This window comes from Elephas maximus, chromosome 6 (genome assembly GCF_024166365.1).
Source record: "Elephas maximus indicus isolate mEleMax1 chromosome 6, mEleMax1 primary haplotype, whole genome shotgun sequence".
NCBI classification, from domain to species: domain Eukaryota; kingdom Metazoa; phylum Chordata; class Mammalia; order Proboscidea; family Elephantidae; genus Elephas; species Elephas maximus.
In genome coordinates this window covers 123,253,732-123,280,354 of record NC_064824.1, presented here as the reverse complement: position 1 = coordinate 123,280,354, position 26,623 = coordinate 123,253,732, and the positions used below count along the sequence as shown (strand labels likewise).

The following is a 26,623-nucleotide window of genomic DNA, read 5'->3' as shown; positions in this document are numbered from 1 at the left end:
GTCATGCCTCATGCCTTTATTTTAATTTCACAAGATTTCCCAATCCAGATACATTTCTGTGAATATCTTTGGAAGTGATTTTTTTAAAATTTTTTAATATTATTATGCTTTAGTTGAATCTTTACAGCTCATGTTAATTTCTTACACAAAAATTCATATACATATTGTTATGTGTCATTAGTCGCAATCCCTGTAATGTGACAGCACATTCCCTCTTCCCTCCCTTCTTATCCTGCTCTTTATTCTTTGGGTCCTATATTTCTTTGACATAAATGATGTCATTAAACTATGATTCATCCTCTGTTTACAAGAAGCATTTTCAGTCCTCAGTTTGTGTAGACTACTTTTCTGACACTGAGCTCTTTCATTTTCCTTCATAATTTACCCACACTGCTAGGCACCATGTTCCTTGCCGTCACCAGTGGAACAGATGGGCTCTGATATTGAACTCCTTTCCCAAGACTGGAGGTAGGGGAAGAATTTCTGCAGAACTCAGTGCCATATTAAGGACTATGTGGAAAGGCCAAGGTTAAAACACAACAGACTACTTGTAAATGTCAAGTTCTTTGGATTAGAGATGATATGAACATCAGTGCTATGAAACCAATTACTCTGAGGTAGGCAAAGAAGAGGTCAAAGGACCAAGACTAGAATATCAAGGGGTATTGGGATTGAGATGTATGAATTTGGTTAAGCTGAAATAGAATGTCAGAGGCAAAATGGATAATCTTTGTGATTCTTCCCTATAAGGTAAGCCTCCCTCTGTAAATTTATTTCAGGGTCAGTGACATGTTGATATATCCTTTGTGTGTGTGTTTGTGGGAGTGTGTGTGTTCACACGCACACACACGGTGGTATAGAAATTGTGTCATAATATGTATATTGTTGGCCAGTATGAGTGGGAAGAACATCCAACATTATTTTAATCTGTCTTGATTATATACTATAGAAAGATATTTCATGAAAAATGAGTCTTCTGCAATCTTAATTTTTCAAGATAATCATTGTTCAAAATGGCCACGGAATTTTTGTGATCCAGTAGATTGATTTCAATGAAATCATTTTGATAAGAGTAGTGTTACACAAATGCTGGATGTAATTACTTTTATAGGTATATTTTGAAAACTTAAGAGTAGTGACCATAAATTATTTTTCCTTCCACAGTATAAGCGTTCTGAAGAAATCTAGTATTCATTCATTTTGGACTGTTTTCTACATTTAGGTATTGTAATTCAAGTGAAATGGAGCTTCACTTGTTTTTTCCTGTTTTCTTTCTGCAGGTTTTGTGAACCTCTTACAATTAAATCAGAAATGGACCAGCTTTATATAATAGAAAAATTGATGTTAATTTGTTCAACTATTGTTTTGAGTAATAGGAAAAGCAATACTGTGGTAAGACAATGAAGAAAAAAAGGGGGGAAGATATGGAGAAAGAAAAGCTCAAGTAGGCATTCACAAGTTGTCTAGGTGTCGCCAACTAGTTGGAGAGAAAGATACACATGGTGTGGGTGTTTGTTTAAAAACTAAAAAATGCATACAAGACTCCAGTCTTAGTACTAAAGTAAATGATGAAATGTGGCTGCTATAGAATTATCTTAAAAATTCAACAACTTCATCTTCTTACTCATTGTTTTTTCAAAGTATACTTAGAACCTCTTCATAATAATAGAGCAAATGGATTCATTGTAGGTCAGAATTCAACTGTCATTATAATCTTTTATTTCAAAAATTTTTGAGAGCTGTCCCATTAAGTATGAGTTTCCCAAACTTGATCTATTTCACAGTAACAATGATAAGAAAATAGAAAAGGATTGAATCATGTTTTGTGAAATGAAGAGTTCGTCACAGTGAATTTTAATGATTTGAATAACTCTCTTATGCAGGAAATTTAAAAGATAAATTTAATATAAAGATGATAAGATTTTTTAGGTTGTTTGACGCACTGGGTCATGAAATAAGACAGGATTTGAAATGGAAAACTTGTGAATTTTGATACATCTAGAAAAAAATAACATTTTGGGACATTAGGGAAATAAAGTTTTTTTTGAAATATGTCAAAAATTAAGAAACATGCCTTTGAAACAGCTTTAATTAACCAGGCCAACCTCACCCCAGAGGTTACCCTGTTCAATCCCAACCTGGTAAGCTGCAAAAGAGAGTAAAAACAGACATCTGATAGAACAAGGGAATGGAAGTGTTTTCCAACTTGCATTGACATTTTTTAAAACTTTCTATTTTGAACTAATTACGGAATAACAAGCAGTTACATAAAATATACTAAGAAGTCCTATGTTCCTTTCATCCAGCTTTATCCAATATTATTATATAACTATAGTACAGTATCAAAACCAATTGATATTGGTGCAATACGGTTAACTAGACTACAGTCTTACTTGTTTCTCAACAGTTTTTACATGTACTCTTTTTTTTTTTCTTTTGTGTGGAGGGAAGATGGGGCTTGATTATAATGATTTGAGAATATTTCATATATGTTCCCAAAGTCATAATAGGCAACGCCTTTAATATTTTCAATTCTTTCTTCCTTCTTTCACTCCTTTCTTCTTACCTTCTGTTTCTCTCTTCCTCCCTTTCATTCATCCTCTCACACTGAGCACCAGTTTAGTGCCAGGCACTGTGCTATGTGCTTGGGAAAGATTGATAAACACGGTTTGGGCCATACCTTCCTTCATTGTCATCCCTCCCCTATTCTAATTCAGATCCTTATCAGGCCTTCTGACTGGTCTTCAAGCCTCCTGTTGCCCCTCAATCCACTCCTTAATGTTCAAAGCTCTAGATTTATCTTCCTAAAGCACAGTTCTTATCTCATTACTTATGTTGCTAAGAAACCCTTAGAAAACCCTTCTTCATCAACAGAGTGAACAATTAAAACATATGTTCTGTCTGCCATTGCAAGAAGTCTCATCCTTCTGGTGTTCATGATTTATAATCTAGCCAACTTCTACAATTGCAGTTCTGATACTCCCCTGCACACTTCCCTTCAAACTCTAGCCTTCTGGAATGCCCCCAAGCTTGTTTCTATCAAAATACATTAAGCGCATTTCAAAACCCGTGTCCCCCATGACATTTCTCCTGATTGCTCCAAGCAGATAGATGCACCTCTACTTTCTTTAGTCACTGCTGCCCACTCCCAGTATTTTATTTGTGATCTTATTTTATACACTTTTCTTAAACGCATTTGATAACTTTTAGGCACAGTCCTGTTACTAGATCATAACCTCCCTTAGAACAGAGAGTCTGCTGGGCTCCCGTTAAGTTTTTCTTTATTATCTGGAGAAGGAACATTGGTTTCGCTCTAGATAGATCTCCCCCTGTGTTTCTGCCACTTGTTGTCTATGTGACTGACAACAGGATACCCCATAAGTTAAGTATTTCTAGCTCCAAGACTCATGGGACAAATACATCTACATCATAGGACATTGTAGTATGCTCCCAATGCTGCTGGAACAAAGTACTACAAAGTGCATGGGTTAGACAACAGAAACATAGCTTCTCAGATTTCTGTAGGTAGAAGTCCTAATTCAGGGTGTCATCAGGACCACATTCTACCTGAAGGCTCTAGGAGAGGTTCTTTCTTGTTTCTCTTAGATTCCAGTAGTCCTAGGTGTTCCTTGACGTGCAGCTGCATAATGACTCCATCATAGCATAGCTGTTTTGAAGTGTCTGTCTCTCTGTGTCTCTTCTCTTTTATAGGAACACCACTCATATTGGATTAGAATTCCCCCACCTCACCCTGATCACATGGAATTTGATAACATCTTCAAATACCCTAGTTTTAAACAAGGTCACATCACAGGTACCAGTGGTTAGGACTTCAACATAAATTTTGCAGACACACCGTCGAATCCATAACAGACGTTCAATAGAATAATATATGTGGAATGCCTAGCAAAGAAGTATTTGTAAAATTAAACCTTAAATTCTTGTTTGAAAATCATCTTTCCAAGAAAGGGAGAATATATTTTGAAATATGGCTGACTTCCAATTCATTCCTGGATTAATGACTACTTTAAAGAAACCTAAGATCTTTTTTAAGATCAGTATTGGATTCAGAATCCTCTGAAAGCTGGAGTCATTCTTAGAAAGGAACTGCCCTGTTAACAACACATATGGGAATAAGAAGGTCAGGCTGGAGAACAGAAACTCACAATGCCTTCTCTCCCCGAACACCATTTCCCTGCCCCATTCCCGACTTTATTAGTATATTTTAGTTACATGGAACAGATGGGGGACACACTTTCCTCCCTATCCTCTTTGAAAGTAGTTAATGGAGTCAATTCTTGATTGTTTTTAAAGGATTATTCAAGGAAAGACTTGACTTGTTATGTGTGATTTGCAAATCTGTTATTTAATTTAAATATCATGCATAAGCCTTTTATTACCCTAAATAATTGAGTAGGGTCTATATGCATATTTTTTATCTCTTTAAGAGGATGTAAAGCACACCTTTCACCAGAATTAAACAAACTCTACAGACTATAGGAATTTCCATGGGATTTAATTTGTAAGAATTAATTTTGTGCCCGTCTTCTTAGTAAAAGAACTGGGAGATTTGCCTTAACTTATAAAGGTATCCCTCCCTGATCTCTAATTTGGCTGGCAGGAACTCAGCAAAGATGACAGTCACTGCAGGATTTCAATCCCAAATGTTATATAGCTAACCTCCAATGATCTGAAAACAGTTAAAGGGTTTTTTTGAGGATTGTAGATGTTTTTATTTTTCAGAAGGCCAAGTACATGCAATTTGATCTTTTGCAAATTTAAAAAACTTGTATCAAAATAAGTTTGCCTAGAAATGAACATCCAATGGCTTTGCCCTTTCCATATTATTAATGAATAATAACGGTAATTATGAGATAATGGTATTAATAACAATGGCCACAGACCAAGAGCTTATCTTGCCCCACACCTTATACTAACTATATTTTTTCTCCCAGAAATTCTCACAGTATGTCTGTGTTAGTCCTGTTTTACAGATGAGGGGTCCAGCCTTCACAGCTTTAAATCACTTGCCTAAAGTCACTAGGATAAGGGATTGAGTTAGAGTTTCTCAAAGTGATTTTCTCTGACTAAAACCCGTGCATTATCTACTGTGATAATATACATTACGTTTTCTTAACTTCTTTAAGAAAAAGGACTCCAAATTAATAAACTAGTTGGTCTTCACTTGCTTTTCTCTTTCTTTTCTTTCATCTCTCCCTGTATCCCTCTTTTCCTTCTTTCACTCCCTTCCTTCCTTCATTCATTCTATCCTTCCTTCCTTTCCTTCCCTAAATTAAATGTTTGCACTATTATGAGAAAATATGAAGTTTATCGAGCTGGTATTTTGATTCAGTACTCTACAGGTCAGGTACACCCACTTTACATCATTTAATTTAATAATCACTACCATAGTTGGTCATCGTTATCGCCACATTTAAAGATATCGAAACTGATTCTTAAAAAGGCCAAGTAACTGACCTGTGTCACACACCATTATGAGGCAGAGCCAGTATGTAAGACTCTTCTGTAGATGTTGGCACAGTAGTGTTTTTCCTGGGAGGACCTTTATATAAGCCCAAGGGTTATTAAAATTCAAACCTTAATGTTCACCAACCAGATTCTTTCCCTCAGCATTTGTTGCCTGGGTGATTTAATGAATCATAGGCAATAATTTCTTGAGGTGTGATTCAGAATTAGGAAGTGTTGGGAAAGCCTTAGTCAAGGATAAACATTTTTCTTTGATGCTTAACTTTTTTTCCCTTTTCTAGATTATCGATATTTATAAGGGGTTTTATTCTACATTTGCTTCATGATGAAAATCTCAGAGCACTCTTAGAAATATGTGGGTACCAAAACCAAACCAAACCCAGTGCCACCGAGTCGATTCCGAGTAATAGCGACCCTCTAAGTGGATAAAACCCAACCCACTGCCATCCAGTCGATTCCGACCCATATGTGGATTAAAAAAAAAACTCAAAATAAAATCTTTGCAGAATGGAATTTTCTTACAAAAAAAAATGTAGCTTTTATTCTGAGAATAGACCAAAGTTAGACTTGGAGGATAGTTATGTGCTATAAGGAAACCCTGGTAATCAAAAGGTCGGCAATTCGAATCCACCAGGCGCTCCTTGGAAACTCTACGGGGCACTTCTACTCTGTCATATAGGGTCGCTATGAGTCAAATTGACTCGACAGCAGTGGGTTTGGTTTTGGTTTTTGGTTATGTGCTATAAGGGGAAGTGAAGAGCCCTGTTGACACACTCGACAGAGCAATTGCCTATAAACCAAAAAGTTCAGCCTTTCGAAACCACCAGTGGCTCTGAGGGAGAAAGATGTGGCAGTCTGCTTCAGTAGTGATTTACAACCCTGAAAACCCTATGGTGCCACTGTGAGTCAGAATCAAATCAAAGGCAGCAGGTTTGGGGTTTTTTTGGGTCACAAGGGGAGGTGAGTGGCTTGAAATTCCTATGGTTTTCTTTTTCCTGAACTAATATACAACTCTAATATGAACTTGGATGTTTTCCTTTTGAAGAGCCTGATAGAAATGAATAAATTGTGTTATCTCTTTGATAACGTGAGGCCATGTACATAGGTGATGCTCAACAAACTAGGGGTTTTTGAAGGCTTTTTCCCTTGCTCAAGCAAACACTGCAAATCTATATCATGTTACAAGTAATCTTCAGCTATAACAAATCAAACCAAATCCCCTGAAAAGCCACTATATAGGCCACAGGGTGGGAGGTGGTTTTGACTTTTAATGTCAGCGTAAAGAGGGCTTGGCTCTACCAGAATTTGTTAAATTGTCATGAGGAACAATTTGCAGCATAGTTACCTGGAGTGTACGTTAACAACGTAGATCCCTTGGACTCACCTCCAAGCCTCTAGAGTGGGAACCATGAGTCAGTTCCTCAGGTGATTCTTGTGGAATTTAAGACTATCTACTACACAAATTATTCATGTCTATCTTTACCCCTCCCCATAATCCCAAAACAGAAAAGTCCTATAAGCACTTTAAAAAAAAAAAAAAAGGAGTTAATAAAGGCTAATTGCATTTTCTTTCATTACATTCAGTTCCTGTAGCAGCCCTTCCTGTAACAGTACCCGGCTGCAGATTTTCTGTACAAATGTAGCGTTGGACCAACTAGTTGCCATCAAGTCAGTCTGACCCGTGGCCGCTCCGTGCTTATTACAGTAGAACTGTGCTCCATAGGGTTTTCAATAGATGATTTTGGAAAGCAGATTGTTAGACCTTTCTTCTGAGACACCTCTGGGTGGACTTGAACTTCTAACCTTTTGGTTAACAGCCGAGCGCATTAACTGTTTGCACTACCCAGGGACTCTAAATGTGGCTCTAGGGATTCCTAAATCCATACACAATTCAAAAAGTGTAATCCAAAAAATAAATTACACCAAAAGATATGAACTTCATCAAGAATAAATTTTTATAGTTTTAAAAGTTAGCAAACTTGAAATATTGTTTTATGGTTCCTTTAAAAAACTTTCATACTCAGGGCCTTTATTCCTCTGATATAGATAATCAATAAAATGTAAACTTAAGCATTCAGATTAGAGAGAAAAAGTTGAGGACTCTGTGTGTATGTGTGTGTGTGCGCACGGGCACACGTGAGTGTATGTGTCCATGTTTGTCTTGCCAAAGTGGCTTCAGTTTAAATACTACATCGACTCAATTGGGCAGGCACTTCCTGTGCATTCCTCTGTCCAGGGTACTTTTATTGTTTGTTTTTCTTATACAAAAGTATATGAAAATGATTTGGGGCACTTTGTAATTTCTGAGTCTGTTTCCACTGGAGATAATTGTTTACCGAAGTGCTTTCATGCTGGATGAATCCAAATGATGAGTGTAGAGAGAATTATCAGCCATAAGGTAATACAAAGCCTTTCCCAGCCTTCACAGGATCTAACTCTATTTTTTGGCATTTGCTAGTTGAAGTAGGGTGGTCAAGCCAGAGTCTGCAGTTAATGTGAGGATCAGTTACTGAATTCTTCTGAACTTAGGGAAGCTGAGCTTCAGTTGTCAGCTTCTGCCAACCCGACAAAGCCCTGAGGTACTGCTTAGCTGTGTAGACATTACCCTTCTTCCTAATTCGAACTGTATGGCCTGTTAAGTTGGAGTATGCTACAGTCAAGTCCTTTCCTTTCTATTTCCCCAAACCAAAACCAAAACAGAGCAAACCCTCTCTCAAAACTCCTGAAATAGATATATTAGCCTGTCATAATAACATAATATCCTTGCTACAATGGGTGTGTAGAAGCGACGCTCCCAGTTCCATAGTATATTATTAACAAAACATTTTTCTTTCAAAGAAAAGCTGAGAATGGAATTTTGTGATGTTTGACAACTGTGGTGAAAAAAGTCATGCATTTCTGCCCAAATTTCTTTACTGGTAGACTGGCATTTCAGATGGATATTCCTACATGAAAGGATATCTTGAAGCCAATGACTTTGCCAGTAATAGAATGTTAGGACATGTCTTAAAAAAAGTCTTAACCTCCCATAAATACAACACAGCCCCTCCCTCTGGACTGATTCTCTTTGAGTGTCTTTTTCAGAAAATGACCAACCTGTTCAAAACTTTGAATGAGTCCTTATTATTCTATCTTTTCTAGGTTAAAGAGTTTCATATCTAACCACATTTTACAGTCAATACTTATTTCCACTTTTTTCTTTTGGAATACCTCTCTTGACTAAGTAGGAATAATAATATGGAGATGGTTGAACAACATGATGATCATAATTAATGTCACTGAACTGTCCATGTGAAGATTGTAGTAATGATAAATGTTTTGTTACCTACATATTAAACACAATAAAAGGAAATGTAAAAAGAAGAAATATAATATTCATTATAATAACAATGCTAATTTTATTGAATGACCTTTGTTGTAGGCACTATCCTAAGGGCTGCTTTCATTTAATCCTCACAGCAACCTTATGAGTTATACTGATATTCTTATTTTTATTGTCCCCATTGAACACATGAGCAAACTGAGGCTGAAATGGGTAACTAACTCAAGGTCAAAATCCAGGCCTTTTTGATCATCCTCTTAGACACTGAACCTCCCTGCAACTACTTCTTCAGACCTGTTGGTCCCCTTGCTTAAAACGTACCCTTCTATATTACTTTTTTTATTTTTATTGTTGTGAAAATATAAAGAACATATCATTTGCCAACCCAACATTTTTCACATGTACAATTCAATCAAACCAATTATGTAAATCATGTTGTACAACCATCACCAGTACCCATTGTCAAATTTTTCATACCCACAAACAAAAATCTCTGTTACCTAAACAATGATTCCCCCCCTTTCTCTGTCTCTATTTCCCCTGGTAATCACTATTAAACTTTATTTTCTGTCTGTTTCTGTATTCCGGATACTTCATACTAGTAAAAACATAAAATTGTATTCTATTTATCTCTGTTTATTTAAATCTTACACAATCTTCCCCACCCACCTCAATTCCTACATCCTCAAGAAGTTTTTTCTCAAGATTCCAGTCACTGACCTCTATGAGAATCTCCAGAGAAGCTCGTTAATGTTTTCATACTGTATGTATCTTCTCTTCTTTGGATTCTTCCAGAGGGTTGGTTCTCATCTTTTACAGCTCCCAAACTTTCTAGCTGTACTCTGGAAAAATATCAGATGGTCAATCAAAGGTTCTTTATTTGTAAACTCTTACAAACCAAATACCAACCTGAGTACCAAAAACCCTTGTTAAAGCAACTGATTTTGTAAGCTATGTGTCTTAAAAAAGGGATGTGACTCACTTCTAGTAGACTCTGCAATCTACTCAGGTGAGTTGATATTTTTCAGGGTTGGTATCCAGGCCAAATTCACCAAAGAATGTTGGCCCCTTATTTGAATTAAAAGCAATCATTTAAAGCATTTAATATTATTTTTGGAGCTGAATTCCATTTTTAGCTGAAATCTATTCCATGCATATTATTTTAATCATAATTGGAATCCTGTTTTTTGTAGGGAGAGATGGGTGAGATGAGCATTGATGAATTTTGTGAGACAATGACTAATACTTCACTGGGTTCACCGTATCATAGATATGCAAGGATTATCAATACAATGATCAGTAACAGACGCTACCGTTGTTATCCTGCAAGTTACAAGCAATTTGTGGAAGAGTACTCTAACACTTCCATGGAAAGGAATAAGTACAGAAGAGGTAAGGTGTTAACTGGTGAAACTGAAATATTCCTTTGGGATTAAGAAATATGAGCACAACAACATGCATTAAACACTCTGCAAGTTGTGAGGCTGTGTTAGCCTTCATGATGAATTACAAAAGACCCAGATCTAAGAGTTTTACTCAAGGACAGGAAAAGAGAAAGAATGAGTCCAGGAGCTGGACATAACACAGATTAAATCACTTAATAAGAGAGGCAGAAATATCAAATTCTCAGAATTGCAAGAATCAGAATAAAGAAAAATGTCTCTTAGTACTTTTTAAGTGTCACTGATGCCAAGAAAATATCTTGTCCCACTTCAAATTCTATATAGAGCAGTTCTGAAACCTGGTTTCACTGTAGAATGACCTAACTTGTTGCTGATGAGTCAATTTTGACTCATGGAAATCCCATATGTTACACAGCAGAAGTGCAACATAAAGTTTTCTTGGCTCTAATCTTTGTAGAAGAGATCTCCAGTCCTCCCTTCTGTGGATCTGCGGGGTGGGTTCAAATTAACCACAAACTGTTTGTACAACTTAGGAACCTTCTTTCTTTCACTTTCTAGTGCCATTCACTAGTCTGTTTAAAATACAACATAAATACAGCTCAATATATTTTTAGTATGAATAGTTCTTAAAAACCTTAACTAAATTGCTAAAAGACGTGTGAATCCTTACATAGCTGCTAAAATTTCAATGAACCAAACTTCTAAGTTATTATCCACAATTTGATGCTTTGATTTGCTCATCCTACCAATATTGGGAAGAACATGCATGGCATTTCTCAAGCTGAAAGAACTGAAGAAAAAATTCAAGCCTTGAGTTGCAATAGCGAAGGATTCCATGGGGAAAATATTAAACGATGCACGAAGCATCAAAAGGAGATGGAAGGAATACACAGAGTCATTATACCAAAAAGAATTAGTCAATGCTCAACCATTTCAAGAGGTGGCATATGATCAGGAACTGAAGATACTGAAGGAAGAAGTCCGCACTGCTCTGAAGGCATTGGCGAAAAACAAGACTCCAGGAATTGATGGAATATCAGTTGAGATGTTTCAACAAACAGATGCAGAGCTGTAAGTGCTCACTGGTCTATGCCAAGAAATATGGAAGACAGCTTCCTGGCCAGCTGACTGGAGGAGATCCATATTTATGCCTATTTCCAACAAAGGTGATCCAACCAAATGTGGAAATTATAGAACAATATCATTAATATCACACGCAAGCAAAATTTTGCTGAAGATCATTCAAAAACAACTGCAGCAGTATATCGACAGGGAATTGCCAGAGATCCAGGCTGGTTTCAGAAGAGGACATGGAACCGGGGATATCACTGCTGATGTCAGAAGGATCCTGGCTGAAAGCAGAGAATACCAGAAGGATGTTTACCTGTGTTTTATTGACTATGCAAAGGCATTCGACTGTGTGGATCAGAACAAACTATGGATAACACTGTGAAGAATGGGAATTCCAGAACACTTAATTGTGCTCATGAGGAACCTTTACATAGTTCAAGAGGCAATTGTTCGGACAGAACAAGAGGATACTGATTGGTTTCAAGTCAGGAAAGGTGTGCGTCAGGGTTGTATTCTTTCACCATACCTATTTAATCAGTATGCTGAACAAATAATACGAGAAGCTGGGCTATATGAAGAAGAATGGGTCATCAGGATTGGAGGAAGACTCATTACCTGTGTTATGCAGATGACACAACCTTGCTTGCTGAAAGTGAAGAGGGCCTGAAGCACTTACTAATGAAGATCAAAGACCACAGCCTTCAGTATGGATTACACCTCAACATAAAGAAAACAAAAATCCTCACAACTGGACCAATAAGCAACATCGTGATAAACGGAGAAAAGATGGAACTCGTCAAGGATTTCATTTTCCTTGGATCCACAATCAACAGCCATCAAGAAATCAAAAGATGCATTGCATTGGGTAAATCTGCTGCAAAGGACCTCTTCAAAGTGTTGAAGAGCAAAGATTTCACCCTGAAGACCAAGGTGTGCCTGACCCAAGCCAATATGCATGTGAAAGCTGGACAATGAATAAGGAAGACTGAAGAAGAGTTGACACCTTTGAATTGTGGTGCTGGTGAAGAATATTGAATATACCATGGACTGCCAAAAGAACAAAAGAATCTGTCTTGGAAGAATTGTGGCCAGAATGCTCCTTAGAGGCAAGGATGGCGAGACTGTGTCTTACATACTTTGTACATGTTGTCAGGAGGGATCAGTCCCTGGAGAAGGAGATCATGCTTCGCAGAGTACAGGGTCAGTGGAAAAGAGGGAGACCCTCAACAAGGTGGATTGATACAGTGGCTGCAATAATGAGCTCAAGCATAACAATGATTGTAAGGACGGCGTAGGACTGAGCAGTGTTTCATTCTGTTGTGCATAGGGTTACTATGAGTCGGAACCGACTCGACGGCACCAAACAAGAACAACAACAGCAACCAATATTGTTGACCTGGGGGAGAAGTTGCAGGCACAGTGTGAGTGAGGGTGCAGAGATGGTGAGGGACAAAAGCATGAAGTGTGCATCCCTCTTTCAAAAAGCTTCATGGAGAAGGGCTTGGGAGATCCTTAAAGAAAAAAGGAGAAGATAAATAGAGGGGGATATAGAGACAATGGAGCGTCTTCCCAGCAGAGGCTGGGAATAAAGGACAGATAGTGGGACAGCCCTGTGGTGCTCATAGAGATGGCCCTGGAGAGAATGAGAAAAGGTTACTTCAGGAGCATGTGGGGTCTTCACCAGCATCTCCTGATCATTGCACATAGATTCCATTCTTGGTGTGGTGATGTTGGGCATAAATAAAAATAGCATTAATAATAATAAGATCGAATTCCTTTTAGAAGGTCATGAGAAGCATGTAATTTAGAGTACTTAAAATTTTTAAAGCTTTTTATTTAGTCGTCAACAAAAATATCATTTCTGGTTAAGTTAATTGATGTTTTGCTTTCCAGGCAGGCAATGGTTATATCAAACTTGCAGTGAATTTGGCTGGTTTTATACCCCAGATTTAAAGAACTCCTCGTTCAGTGGATTGCCTACCAGGTAAATAAAGGCTCTGACTTAACTTCTGTTTGTAAGTAGAAACCATGATAACCAGGATTTTTTCCTCCATATTTAGAGAGAAGGTTAAATTGAAGTCCCACTCTGGCTCTTACTGTCTCTGTGCTCTCTTCCTCAACAGGCAGGCAGTATATGCATTGAGCTTTTTTCTTCCCACAGTAGTTACTAGTCTAGTTAAAAGTGCGGATTCAGTGGTAAGGCAAAGAATGGATTTTTCTACTTTTCTTGTTCTTAAGCCCTAGGTGGCATCCAGGAAATATAAGCCTGTGAGGTCTACAGTCTCCTCACTGAGACCCTACATGTATTGACCAAGGGTCCAAATAGATAAATACTTTGGTGGCCACATTCTTCCATGCTTAACTACTAAAAGACCCCTAGAGGAGATCATAGGAGAAGTAAGTAGGTGGCTATTAGATAGAGAAAACCTAAATCAAACCCATTGCCTTCGCAACAGTTCCTCAAGACAACCATCTGGCACCTACAATTTTGTCTCATTTTCTTTGCAGGTATTTTGTTAAGAGGTGTTCAGACGTCTTTGGCCCTAAGTTCAATAACCATTCAGTGTTTCAGGGTGTTATGTCCACCAACAAGTACTATGGTGGCTTGAATGTGAGGGGAAGCAAAATCATCTTTTCCAATGGTTCCAATGATCCTTGGCACCGTTTGGGAATCACAAAGGATATCAGTGCAGATTTGCCAGCTGTCTTCATTAAAGGTAACTTAGTTGTGAATGGTCAAAGACCCACAAGTAGGATGAAGTATATCAGCATATAACAATGAATTAAGGGGACAATGTTGATTGAGTGCTTGAATTCTTGCCTTACATGCTTGAATTCTTGCCTTACATGAAGGAGACCCTGGTTCGATTACCAGTCAATGCACCTCGGGTGCATCTACCACTCCATGTCAGTGGAGGCTGTTGTGTGTCTATGATACTAAACAGGTCTCAGTGGAGCTTCCAGACTAAGAAGAACTAGGTATAAAGATGTGGTGATCTATTTCCAGAAATCGGTCATTGAAAACCCTGTGGATCTTAATAGTCCAGTTTGCAAGCAATCATGTGGATAGGACAGAACAAGGCAGCATTTACTTTTGTTGTGCCTGGGAACGCCATGAGTTGGAGGCTAATTTGACAGTTAAAAAATTGCTTTTGATATTATTATTGACAAGAAATACAAAATACTTCTAAGCAGGTGATAGGTAGATTATTTAGTTTTCCCTAGTATTTCATCTCTCTGGCATCTAAAATAGAGCACCTTTAAAAAGTGGAGCCCTGGTGGTGCAGTGGGTAAGAGCTTAGCTGCTAACGAAAATGCCGGCAGTTTGAATCTATCATCTGCTCCTTGGAAACTCCATGGAGAAGTTTTATTCTGCTGTATAAGGTCATTGCCCCACATGTCTGTCAGTTTCTTGTACTGTGGGGGCTTGCATGTTGCTGTGATGCTAGAAGCTATGGCAGACAGGTTTCAGCAGAGCTTCCAGACTAAGACAGAATAGCAAGAAGGACCCAATGATCTACTTCTGAAAAGAATTAGCCAGTGAAAACGTTATGAATAACAGCGGAACGTTGTCTGATATAGTGCCAGAAGATGAGCTTCCCAGGTTGAAAGGACCCAAAAGATGACTGGGGAAAAGCTCCCTCCTCAAAGTACAGTTGCACTTAATGACGTGGATGGAGTTAAGCTTTCGGAACCTTCATTTGCTGAAGTGGCACAACTCAAAATGAGAAGATACAGCTGCAAAGATCCATTAAGAATCAAAATATGGAATGCATGAAGTATGAACCTAGGAAAATTGGAAATCATCAGAAAGGAAAAGGAGTGCATAAATATCAATCGTCCTGGGAATTAATGAGCTGAAATGGATTAGTATTGGCCATTTTAAATCAGACAATCATATGATGTACTGTGCCAAGAATGACAATTTGAAGAGGAGTGGCATTGCATTTATTATCAAAAAGAACATTTCAAGACCTATCCTGAAGTACAACACTGTCAGTGATAGGATAATATCCCTACGCCTACAAGGAAGACCATGTTTTCCAACTACAGATCCTTCTTCTTTGCTTCCAACTTTTGTGTTCCAATCAACATTAATTATCAAGTGCATCCTGATTGCATGTTTGGTCAATTTCAGGCTGCAGAAGTTGACAAAAATCTTCAGCTTCTTTGGCCTTAACTGTTGGCACATCAATTTTAATAATGGTCATATTAACTGATCTTCCTTGTAGGTGTATGGATATTGTCCTTCCACTGACAGCACTGTACTTCAGGATAGATCTTGAAATATTCTTTTTGACAGTGAATGTGACACCATTCCTCTTCAAGTTGTCATTCCTGGCATGGTAGACCATATAACTGTCTGATTCAAAATGACCAATGCCAGTCCATTTCAGTTCATTAATGCCTAGAATATGAATCTTTATGTGTTTGGTGAAAGAAATGATACCAGAACTCACATGATTGAATTCTGTAAGACCAACAACTTCTTCATTGCAAATACCTTTTTTCAACAACATAAACCGGGACGGTACACATGGACCTTGCCAGATGGAATAACAGTAATCAAATCTACTACATCTGTGGAAAGAGATGATAGAAAAGCTCAATATCATCAGTCACAACAGGCCAGGGATCAGACCATCAATCACATGCAAGTTCAAGTTGAAACTGAAGAAAATTAGAACAAGTCAATGAGAGCCAAAGTATCGATTCTGTATATTTCACCTGAATTTATAAACCATCTCAAGAATAGATTTGAGGCATTAAACGCTAATGTCTGAAGACCAAATGAGTTGTGGATTGACGTCAAGGTTGTTATATATGAAAAAAGCAACAGGTCATTAAAAAGACAGGGAAGAAAGAAAAAACCAGACTTGATATTGGAAGAAACTCTGAGTCTTGCTCTTAAACTCCCAGTAGCTAAAGCAAAAGGAAGAAACGATGAAGTAAAAGATCTGAACAGAAGATTTCAAAGGGTGGCTGAAAAATGAAAAGTAAATTATCATAATGACATGTGCAAAGAGCTGAAGATAGAAAACCAAAAGGGAAGAATATGCTCGGCATTTCTCAAGCTTGAAAGAACTGAAGAAAAAATTCAAGCCTTGAGTTGCAATATGGAAGGATTCTACAGGGAAAATATTAAACGATGCAGGAAGCGTCAAAAGAAGATGAAAGAAATACACAAAGTCACTATACCAAAAAGAATTGGCTGACAGTCAACCATTTCAGGAGGTAGCATATGATCAGGAACCGATGGTACTGAAGCAAGAAGTCTAAGCTGCACTGAAGGTATTGGCAAAAAACAAGGCACTGGGCATTGATGGAATGCCAACTGAGACATTTCAACAAAGAGATGCAGCACTGGAAGTGCTCACTTATCTATGCCTAGAAATTTGGAAGACAGCTACCTGGCCAACTGACTGGAAGAGATCCTAAAGAAAGTGATCCAACTGAATGTGGAAATTATCAAACAATATCATTAATATCACAGGCAAGTAAAATTTTGCTGAAGATCATTCAAAAGCAGCTGCAGCGGCGTATCAACAGAGAACTGCCAGAAATTCAAGCTGGTTTCAGAAGATTACATGGAACCAAGGATATCATTGCTGATGTCAGATGGACCTTGGATCAAAGCAGAGAATACTAGAAAGATGTTTACTTGTGTTTTATTGATCGTGCAAAGGCAATCAACTCTGTGGATCATAACAAATTATGGATAACATTGAGAAGAATGGGAATTCAAAACACTTATTTGTGCTCATGAGGAACTTCTACATAGATCAAGAGGCAGTCGTTGGAACAGAATAAGGGAATACTGCATGGTTTAAAGTCAGGAATGGATGTATCTTTTGACCATACATATTCAATCTGTATGCTGAGCAAATAATCCCAGAAGCTGGACTCTATGGATAAGAATGGGGCATCAAGATTGGAGGAAGACTCATTACCAATGTGTGTTGTGCTGATGACACAACCTTGTTTGGTGAAAATGAAGAAGACTTGAAGAACTTATTGATGAAGATCAAAGACCACAGCCTTCATTATGGATTATACCTCAACATAAAGGAAACAAAAATCCTCACAACTGGACCAATAAGCAACATCATGATAAACGGAGAAAAAAATTGAATTTGTCAAGGATTTCATTTTACTGGGGTCCACAATCAACACCCAAAGAAGCAGCAGTCAAGAAATCAAAGAGCTCATTGCGTTGAGCAAATATGCTGCAAAAGACCTCATTAATGTGATAAAAAGCAAAGATGTCACCTTGAAGGCTAAGGTGCACCTGAACCAAGCCATGGTGTTTTCAATCGCCTCAGATGCATGGAAAGTTGGATGGATGAATAAGGAAGACAAAAGAAGAATTGATGCCTTTGAATCGTTGTATTGGGGAAGAATATTGAATATACCATGGATTGCTAAAGGAACAAGCAAATTTGCCTTGGAAGAAGTACAATAAGAATGTTTCTTAGAAGCAAGAATGGCAAGACTATGACTCATATACTTTGGACATATCAGCAGTGATCAGTCCCTGGAAAAGGAGATCATGTTTTATAAAGTAGAGGGTCAGCGAAAAAAAGGAAGACCCTCAGCGAGATGGACTGATACGGTGGCTGCAACAACAGGCTCAAGTATGACAAGGATTGTGAGGATGGCAAAACGCAGGGCAGTGTTTCATTCTCTTGTGCATAGGGTCGTTATGAGTCTGAGCCCACTCGGCAGCACCTAACAACAATAAGGTCATTATGAGTCAGAATTGGCTCAATATCAACAGGTTTTTTTGGTTTAAAAAGCACTAATCATCAAAAACAAGATAGGTGCATATAAAATGAACCGTTTCTCTAGTGTTGTCCTTATTGTGTTTTTTGTTGTTGGTGGTGGTGGTGGTGATTCGTTCCCATTTGTTTCTTGTCATTTTTGTTTTTTTCTTAATAATAAGTTTATGTGGTTTCAGATAATCAAGTGAGATGAGGCCATTTTGTTAATGTAATTTCCCATTAAAAATAAGTTATTTTTCTCTAAGGGCTCTGAATATTACATAAATGAGTGCCCAACAGCACAATGACAGTAATCTCAATTAGAATACATGATCTTTCCACGTGATTCATTTTTCGTGTTGCAGTTACTGAAATTATTTGCACAATAATCTCAGGAATCAATTTTTAGTACTGCATAAAATGTGTATCCCCACGGCAAAATAAAAACCTACTGCTTAGTATGATAATGGCATATTTATAAAAGCTGTCACCATGGTTTCCAGCTCAAAGCCTCTAGAAGTCTTAAGAATTGGTCATTAAAAAGTCAGAATCTTAAATATTCAGTTCTTAGTATTTTAAAAACTTCATTAAATAATAGAAAAAGGCACAAGGAGCAGCTTTCTTAACAGTGGAAATGTAGCAAGTGTATTGAATGCAGAGAGACATTCAATTGATAACTGTGGTCGAATTCTAAATGTTTAGCTAGGTTCTTTTATAAAGAAAACTATATTTGCTTAAAAATATTCTACTTCATATTTTCTCCATAGTTTTACATTTTATAATAACCAACATTAAATTGAGCAAAACTTTTCTGTTTTCTACCCCAAAATTCTTTCCTTTGCAAAATTATGTATTACATCCTCAAGGTTGCTTTTGTTAAATTTTTTTTATAATATTTCAGGCTGTCTAAAAAAATTTTTTTGACAGTAAGTCAGAGATTCTGATACAGCGGTTGCACCACCCATGGTCAGTTTGTCTTATTGTGCTGGCTTGTAATGCTGCAGAGTGGAAGTATGCCACCAGAAGTTCAAATACCAGCAGTCACTCATGGGGGACAGGTTTCAGCAGAGCTTCCAGATTAAGACAGAATAGGAAAAAAAGCCTGGTCATCTACTCCCAAGAATTAGCCAGTGAAAACCCTATGGATCCCACCACTACATTTTCTGACTTGCTTGATTTGGATACATTACCAGAAGGGATCAGTTGCTGGATGAGGACATCATGTCTGGTGAAGCATAGGGCCAATGAGAGTGTGTGAAACCCTCAGCTTAGATGATTGGCACAATACTCAAAACAATGGAAACAAACATGGTGATGATTGTGAGAACAGTGCAGATCATGTAACATTTCATTCTGTCAAACGTGTGGTTGCCGCAAGTCAGACTTGACAGCAACTAAAAACACCGACAAATATAGAGCAATTGGTTCAGAACAAAATACACTTCCATCCCTGAAGGCAGCAATATTTGTACCATTATGCCCATATGGAGCAGTGGGGTTACCATACCTAGAAATAATTTGCTCTCTGTATTGGACCAGTTAAGAATCAACTCTATAGAATTGGGAAGGTAGCGCAAACATGATCTGTATCTCTCAGTCCTATTACACTTATTTTTTAGGTGTTTATTAACTTGTTCATTATGCATTGTTTTCTTAAAAGAATCACTCTAGTTCATACATTCTTAACAGGGACAGTGCCATCACCAAGAGGTCAATCATTGGTTCTTGGTTATGAAAGATTCTATTTTTTATGTGTAACTCACAGATGAGTGTGCAGTAATACAGTGTATACAAACAATACACAGATATAAAGTGTATCCTGGCTATTAAAATTTCATGGGGCGGAGTAAGTAGGAAAAATATCTAACATGGCTCCTTAAGGCGACAATAGTAAAAAAAAATTGAGGAACTCTGCTCTACTTGTATGGAAACATGTTTAATTAAGTATCTATATTTGTACTTCTCAGGAAGATAACCATAGTTGCAAAGTTGTTTTAGCACTTCAACCTTTACTTCTATTGACTGTGTTTAATTCTTTTTCAGTCCCTATTCTGCTAGCTCTACTCCCCCTGTCCTGCTATGATAACATTAGTTCAAATTAACTTACTTAATATAGGGTCGCTCTGAGTTGGAATCAACTCGATGGCAACAGGTTGGTTGAATGTGGGAAAGCTTAGTAGGCATTTAGATATACCACTTGTTTAGATGTAGAAGAGAGATCTGATCTATGGAAAAATTTGAGGCACATACTTGGACAGCTAACATTTACCGGAAGCACCACTGACTTCTTAAACATTAAAGTTCCCTTCCCTGCAGATATGAAATATAAGCTTGCTTAAATCATAACTGGCATAGTTTCCAGCATCATAGAAACACACCAGACACCATGATATTCCAAACTGACAGACAGGCACTGGACTAGTGAGATAACCTTGTAAAATACTATCAAAGAAGAAAACAGTGGGGTCTAAGACTGAGGCTTGAGTTATTCCAACATTAAAAGTCCACCAAGAGGGACTGAAGTGAGCAGGGATGTTGCTGGAGATATAAAAGAGCATCGCGTCAACAGGGAAGAGAATAGTTCAAGATGGTGGGAGTCAGTTGGGGGAATATTACTGAGATTTCAAGTCATGTAAGGAATAGCAAAACAGCCATTTGATTTTGTGATGAGGGCCTCTCTCACCGAATGTGATTCTGGCTGACTCAGGATAAGTAAGGATAAAGTACACTGAGATAGAGGAGATGAAGAAACAGAAACAGCAAGCATAGACACCTTAAGTGTGAGGAGTAGAAGAGAAAAAGAACAGCTGCTAGAGAAGGGAAAAGGGTTAAGGTGAGAGCCCCACTATTTAAGGAAGGCAGGAAGGGAAAATGTCCAGCTGGTACATGGAAGGCTGGACTTCACAGGTGGCTCCACTGTAAAAGGAGCAAAGTTAAACATGAGGGAAAACACAGAAGGTTTACAGTCTTGTTGGCAGGAGTTTGAGAAAGTTCCTGGGGTTGGAAATATATTTTTCCAATTTCCAACCCACATCAAGAACACGTTCAAATTCCTGGTACCTAGCCCTTAATTTTTTTCTGTATCTTCTCCTGGATTAATTCAAAAGACGACTAACAAGTATCCCTCATCCACTCTCACTCAAGCTAACCTACTAAGTTATCTCAGTTTTATTGTATACGAGTGTGTGTATACGTGAGAGTGTATGTGATAATAGAAATCAATTTGTTCCCCAAGGCCTATCTTACAAGAAGGAAAAGAGGTCATTTTGGTTTTGTAATGAAAACGGAAGAAGGCACTATCACTATGGTATCTTCCAGAAGTGAGGCCCTAACATAAATTTGTGATGAGGAAGGGTAATGTCTTATCCAAAGACCATAATGGTTTTGACCTCTTTTGCTCTGACTACAAATTCAGTGCCAAGACAACCTCGTGCCTCGTCACATAAAATGTGATCCCAACAGAAACAATACTAACACTTTGTCCTTCCCCTTGTCTTGCCTCTGTGTAGATGTAAAGGATTAGGTCATCTCTTGATGGAAAATTACAATTTTTTCAGGGATTAACTTAATTGAAATGTCAAAGGACTTGATGGGGATATTTATTCAACATGTTAACAAACAAAAGAAATATGATTTAAGTAAGTTATTTCAAGGGTCAGTGGTGCTTCCAGGAAATATCACGCTTAGAGAAGGGATTCTTGTCATTTTCCCACCATGATGGATCAGATAATGTTCATCTATGCTGTTGCTAGTTACCATCCAGAAGGCTCCAAGTCATGGCAACCCCATGTAAAACAGAACAAAAGGCTGCTGAGTCCCATGTCATGCTCATGCTCGCTGGCATGCTTGAGCCTATTTTTGCCTTCCATTCTAGGAAGCTCATCTTCCAGCACTATATCAGAGTATATTCTGTTTTGATCCATTGGGTTTTCATTGCCTACTTTTTAGAAGTAGATCACCAGTCCTTTTTTCCTAGTCTTAGACTGGAAGCTCCATTGAAACCTGTCCAACAGGGGTGACCCTGTGGTTGTTTGATATATTGCTGTCATTGCTTCCAGAATCAGAGCAACCTGGAAGCCACTTCAGTATAACAAGCTGACAGACAAGTAGTAGATTCACAAACTATTTTTTAAAAAAGTGTTACTGGTGAGTTGAATCCAACTCATAGGATTAAATTATTCAATTAGATGGTAAGTGTAAAATAGCTAGCCTAGGGCCTGACACATAGCAGTTGTTCACTGAATGGTAACCCAGAGGAAGAAGAGTCAAATGACTTGGGATAGGAATCCATAGTGGACTAAGAACACTATGCAACATTTATTATGCATAAAATTATTTTGTTACTCAAACACCAATCTTTTATATCCTACTTCTGAGTGTCTAACACTAAATTTTACAGTGATTCTAATTTTCATAAATGGATGTGATTTTATTTGTGCCTAGGTACAATTCATTCCATTATTACCAAATATAAGCATAATGGGAGCTGTATATTTGAATCACATATATAAACTGAAATTTTCTAGTACATATACACTCAAATGAAGTTAACTTTAAGAATATATTTCATATGACTCATTAAGTTCAAAATACCCTCATTTCAACATGTAATTAATAAAAGAAGCTGGTTAATGTGATGTTTACATTCTTTTTTTTTTTTTTTTACTAAGTATTCAAAATCCACTGTGTTTTATACTTTAAATGCACCTCAGTTTGGACAAACCACATTTCAAGTGCTTAATGGTGCTCCTGGTGGCTACCATTTTGACTAGTCTAGCTTCACTCTTTATACGTACAATCTCATTAAATACTCAACAATAGAGGGAAGTTGCTATCACATTTCTCCTGTTACAAATGAGGAAATTAAACATAAAACCAGTAAACCAGTTGCCATCGAGTTGCTCCAACTCATCGTGACCGCATGCATGTCAGAGTACAACTATGCTCCATAGAGTTTTCATGGCTAATTTATTTTTTCTTAAGTAGATTGTCAGGTGTTTCTTCTTAGGTGCCTTTTGGTGGACTGAAACCGCCAGCCTTTCAAATGGCAGCTGAGTGTGTTAACCATTTGTACCACCCAGGGACTCATACAGAGTTTAAGTCAACTGGCCTAAGACTCACAGGGTAATAAGTAATAGAACCAGAACACAAGGCTAAGGAGTCTCACTGGAAGTCATGGTCCTTAACCAGTGTTCCACATGCCTCCCAAGTTATATGGAGATATAAGTTCTTACGTTTTCAAAAAGACCTTCAAAACCTGAGAAAACCTTTGCAAATCCTTCTTTTTCATGGGAATTAGAGAGAAGGAGTGCTCAAATTCATTCCGTTAAAAATATTTATGGAAAGTCTACCTATGTCAGATGTTATGCCGGATACTAGGGCTGTAAGGGCGCGTGTAACCCCTCCCCCCAGGAGCTGCTAGTCATACCTGGGAGACAGACATTCATCAAATAACTGCACAGAAAGCTTTCCTGGATCAGAGATGTCTAAACAGAATTGAGAAAGAGAAGGAAAAGTTTAGTATTCATCCTCCAGGAAGCAAACTCCTTAGTAGCTGGGCCAGGATCATATTCATCTTTGAATCCGCAGTGCCTAGTACATGGTTGATGTTCAGAGACTATGTGCTAAAGAAAAATGTGACTCATCTCATTATAAATATGAAGTTAATAGAACCTGGTGAAGAGGTCAAAGTCATATCTTCAGATTGTTCATATTGACTGAAAAAAAGACCAGTCATCTCTAACTAGAGAATAATTTCAAGCCCTGAATTAAATTTTGTAAATAAATATGCCTTTTCTACTTAGCCTCTATTTGCACATCTCTTTCTTATCCCATATCTAATTGGTCTTGCATTCAATTAGTTTTTTGTGCCCATTGAAAATACAGTTTTATAACTCATTGTATTACATAGTAATAAAATCAAGCTGGTATAATACCTGCTTTTTCTTTTATGAATTTCATTTTGTATTCTTTAATATTTATAATTTCAGTATGTCTCAGAACTATCATTTTACACTGTGGCATGTTCAGATTTGGCCATTGGCCAAAATTAAATGCTGTGAGAAAGTGGGGACAATTCAGTGATTAAGAATCTTAATAGTTTTTATTTAGGAGGTGGGAGGAACAAAGTAGGCCTGGAGTTGTCATGGTTGAAAAGCAGCAGTTACTCACCTTAGCCAGGAGAGAAGAATATTTTAATATGTTTGTGGTTGCATAATAATGACAAGTTCTATTCTGATTAATGGAGACCCCATGTGTTTCAGAGTACAGTTGTGCTCCCTATGGTTTTCAGTTTCTGTGATCTTCTGGAAGTAGGTCATCAAGTCCTTCTTCCAAGGCATCTCTGGATAGATTCCAACCACCAGCCTTTTGGTTAGTAGCTGAGCACTTAATGGTTTGCATCACCTAGTGACTCCTTGCGGTTGAAGGGTGTACTTTTTTTTTTTTCTATGTTCAGATATGATTACAGGTGGGCTTATTTGTGCCTGGTCTCATCACAGTCATAGTGTGACCTCATCTGAAGTTGAAATTCTGTGAAACTGTTTATGTTTATAGGGAACGCTGTGGTTTGTTACCAGCTGTTAGTTGTCAAGGTCTTTCTCACAGAGGGAAATCTTACCCTTCCTACTCTTGTTCCTTCTTAGCCTTTTAGGGAGCTATCTTTATTACTTTCTTGGTCATTTTTTCAGTATTTCTTTTTTGCAAATACGATCTTGTATATTCTTATTTCTTTCTTTGCAAACAAAAGGTAGCATATTATGTACATTGTCCTACACTTTTCTTGTTCCTCTTCCAGTAAACACTAGAAATCTTTCCATTTCAATACATTGAAGTCCTTTTCATTTTTTTTTAATGGGTTAATAGCACTCCATTGTCTGGATGTGCCATAGTCATTACATAATTTTAGCTTCTTAACAGCAAATAAGGAGCCCTGGTGGTCCAATGGTTAAGTGCTTGGCTGGTAACCTAAAGGTCAATATTCAAACCCACCAAGAACTCTATGAACAAAGATGTGGCAGTCTGCTTCTGCAAAGATTATAGCTTTGGAAACCCTATGGGGCAATTCTACTCTGTCCTAAAGTGTAGCTATGAATCAGAATTGACTCAATCTCAACCAGCAAATTTCTTAATAAGTCATTTAAACTCTTTGGGGATCAGTTCCACATCTGTAAAGTTAAGGGGTTGACAAATATTTAAGTCCTCATCAAATTTCATTCATTTGATCTTATTCTCATGTTATATGTTTATCAATTCACTCTCCATAAGGAAAAAAAAGTCATTATTTATAGTATCTGCTGGTATCCACGATGTAAATACTCCAATCAAGGCAAATTTCAGCTCACAGTTCAACAGCCAGCTTGCAGAATTTCTGAAAATTGAATGGTCAGCTTTTGAAGATATTACAGTGAGACCCAAGTAGACCACTGGGAAAGCTTTCTAAAATGGACTCACTGAGATTCAGATATTGTAACCTCCTCTGATGAAACAAGTAACCTCACACTTGGGTTGAGTAAAAAGGAAACTAAAAACATTATTCCCTAAATCTACCAGCTTGGTCTTTCTTTGAAATGTCCATTAGTCTGTAGCACAGAAGGATTGCTAAGGAGCAAACAATAACTCGTTTTAATAAATATCTTGTTTACCCAAATTCAATATACAAAGAAGTGTGCTTATTTGATTCAAAGCCCAATGTATTAGGAAACTAATTCTCACACTAATTATGGCTGCATATTTTAATCACCTTTTTTCCAGCTTTTGAAAATTACATATACCCAGTCCTACTCTAGATGAACTGAATCAGAATCTCTGCAAATGGGGCTCAGATATTACTTTGTTTGAGCAGTGTTTCAGGTGGTTCTAATGTGCAGCCAGTGGTTAAGCACATCTGGTCTTTGGATACTTGGTGTGTAAATACTTTGACATTTCCCTTTTCTCTTTTTAGGTGAAGCATTCTGTGAAGATATGGCAGAACCACAGGATACTGATTCAGCTGAGCTAAAGCAAGCACGAGAAAAGATCTTTCAGACCCTAAAAAAATGGCTGAGGAAATAAATCTCTCTGAAATATCAATGCAACAGAATACAAAATCTGGCCTCACATTTCATTGCTCAAATGTAAAACCACGTGAAAGGGTGAAATTAGAGCAGACTCAAAAGTGTAATTCTTCTATATAAGATTTAAGCATGTTTTGTTTTCACGGAAGGTAGCCTTGTTCTACATTCCTTGCTGGCCTTGAGAAGGAGCAGACTATCCCCAATCACAAGAAATTAATTACCCTGGAGGATAAAGTGCAACCCGATAGTTTGTTGATATGGGGACAGAAGCTTTACATCCCAGTTTTCCAGAACATTGTCTATTTCATGAACTCTTATTCTTTTCAATAAGTGCCATTTATAAAACATGAATATAAATGGGTTTTGATTATGTATGCATTAATAAATAAATAGGAAAAATGCTTTGCCAAATAATGACTTCTTGTTTTTGTTAAGAAAAATTAAGAACAGGTGCAACATGAGTGAATTAGTAAAAAGATAAAATAAAATTCTTGTTTTTGTTGCATGTTGTCAAGTCAGTTCCAA

At 37.5% G+C, this 26,623-nt stretch overlaps 1 protein-coding gene across 1 annotated transcript in view; it reads left to right on the top strand.

The window, feature by feature from the left end:
- Window positions 1–26,096, top strand: part of LOC126078356 (thymus-specific serine protease-like) — a 41,469-nt gene extending 15,373 nt beyond the window's left edge. The window contains exons 3-8 of the mRNA XM_049888844.1: window positions 1,281–1,392; window positions 2,067–2,141; window positions 10,003–10,201; window positions 13,177–13,267; window positions 13,792–14,000; window positions 25,987–26,096. Coding sequence (XP_049744801.1) covers window positions 1,281–1,392; window positions 2,067–2,141; window positions 10,003–10,201; window positions 13,177–13,267; window positions 13,792–14,000; window positions 25,987–26,096 — 796 coding nt within the window. The remainder of the gene's footprint in view (window positions 1–1,280; window positions 1,393–2,066; window positions 2,142–10,002; window positions 10,202–13,176; window positions 13,268–13,791; window positions 14,001–25,986) is intronic.
- Window positions 26,097–26,623: the final 527 nt, after the last annotated feature.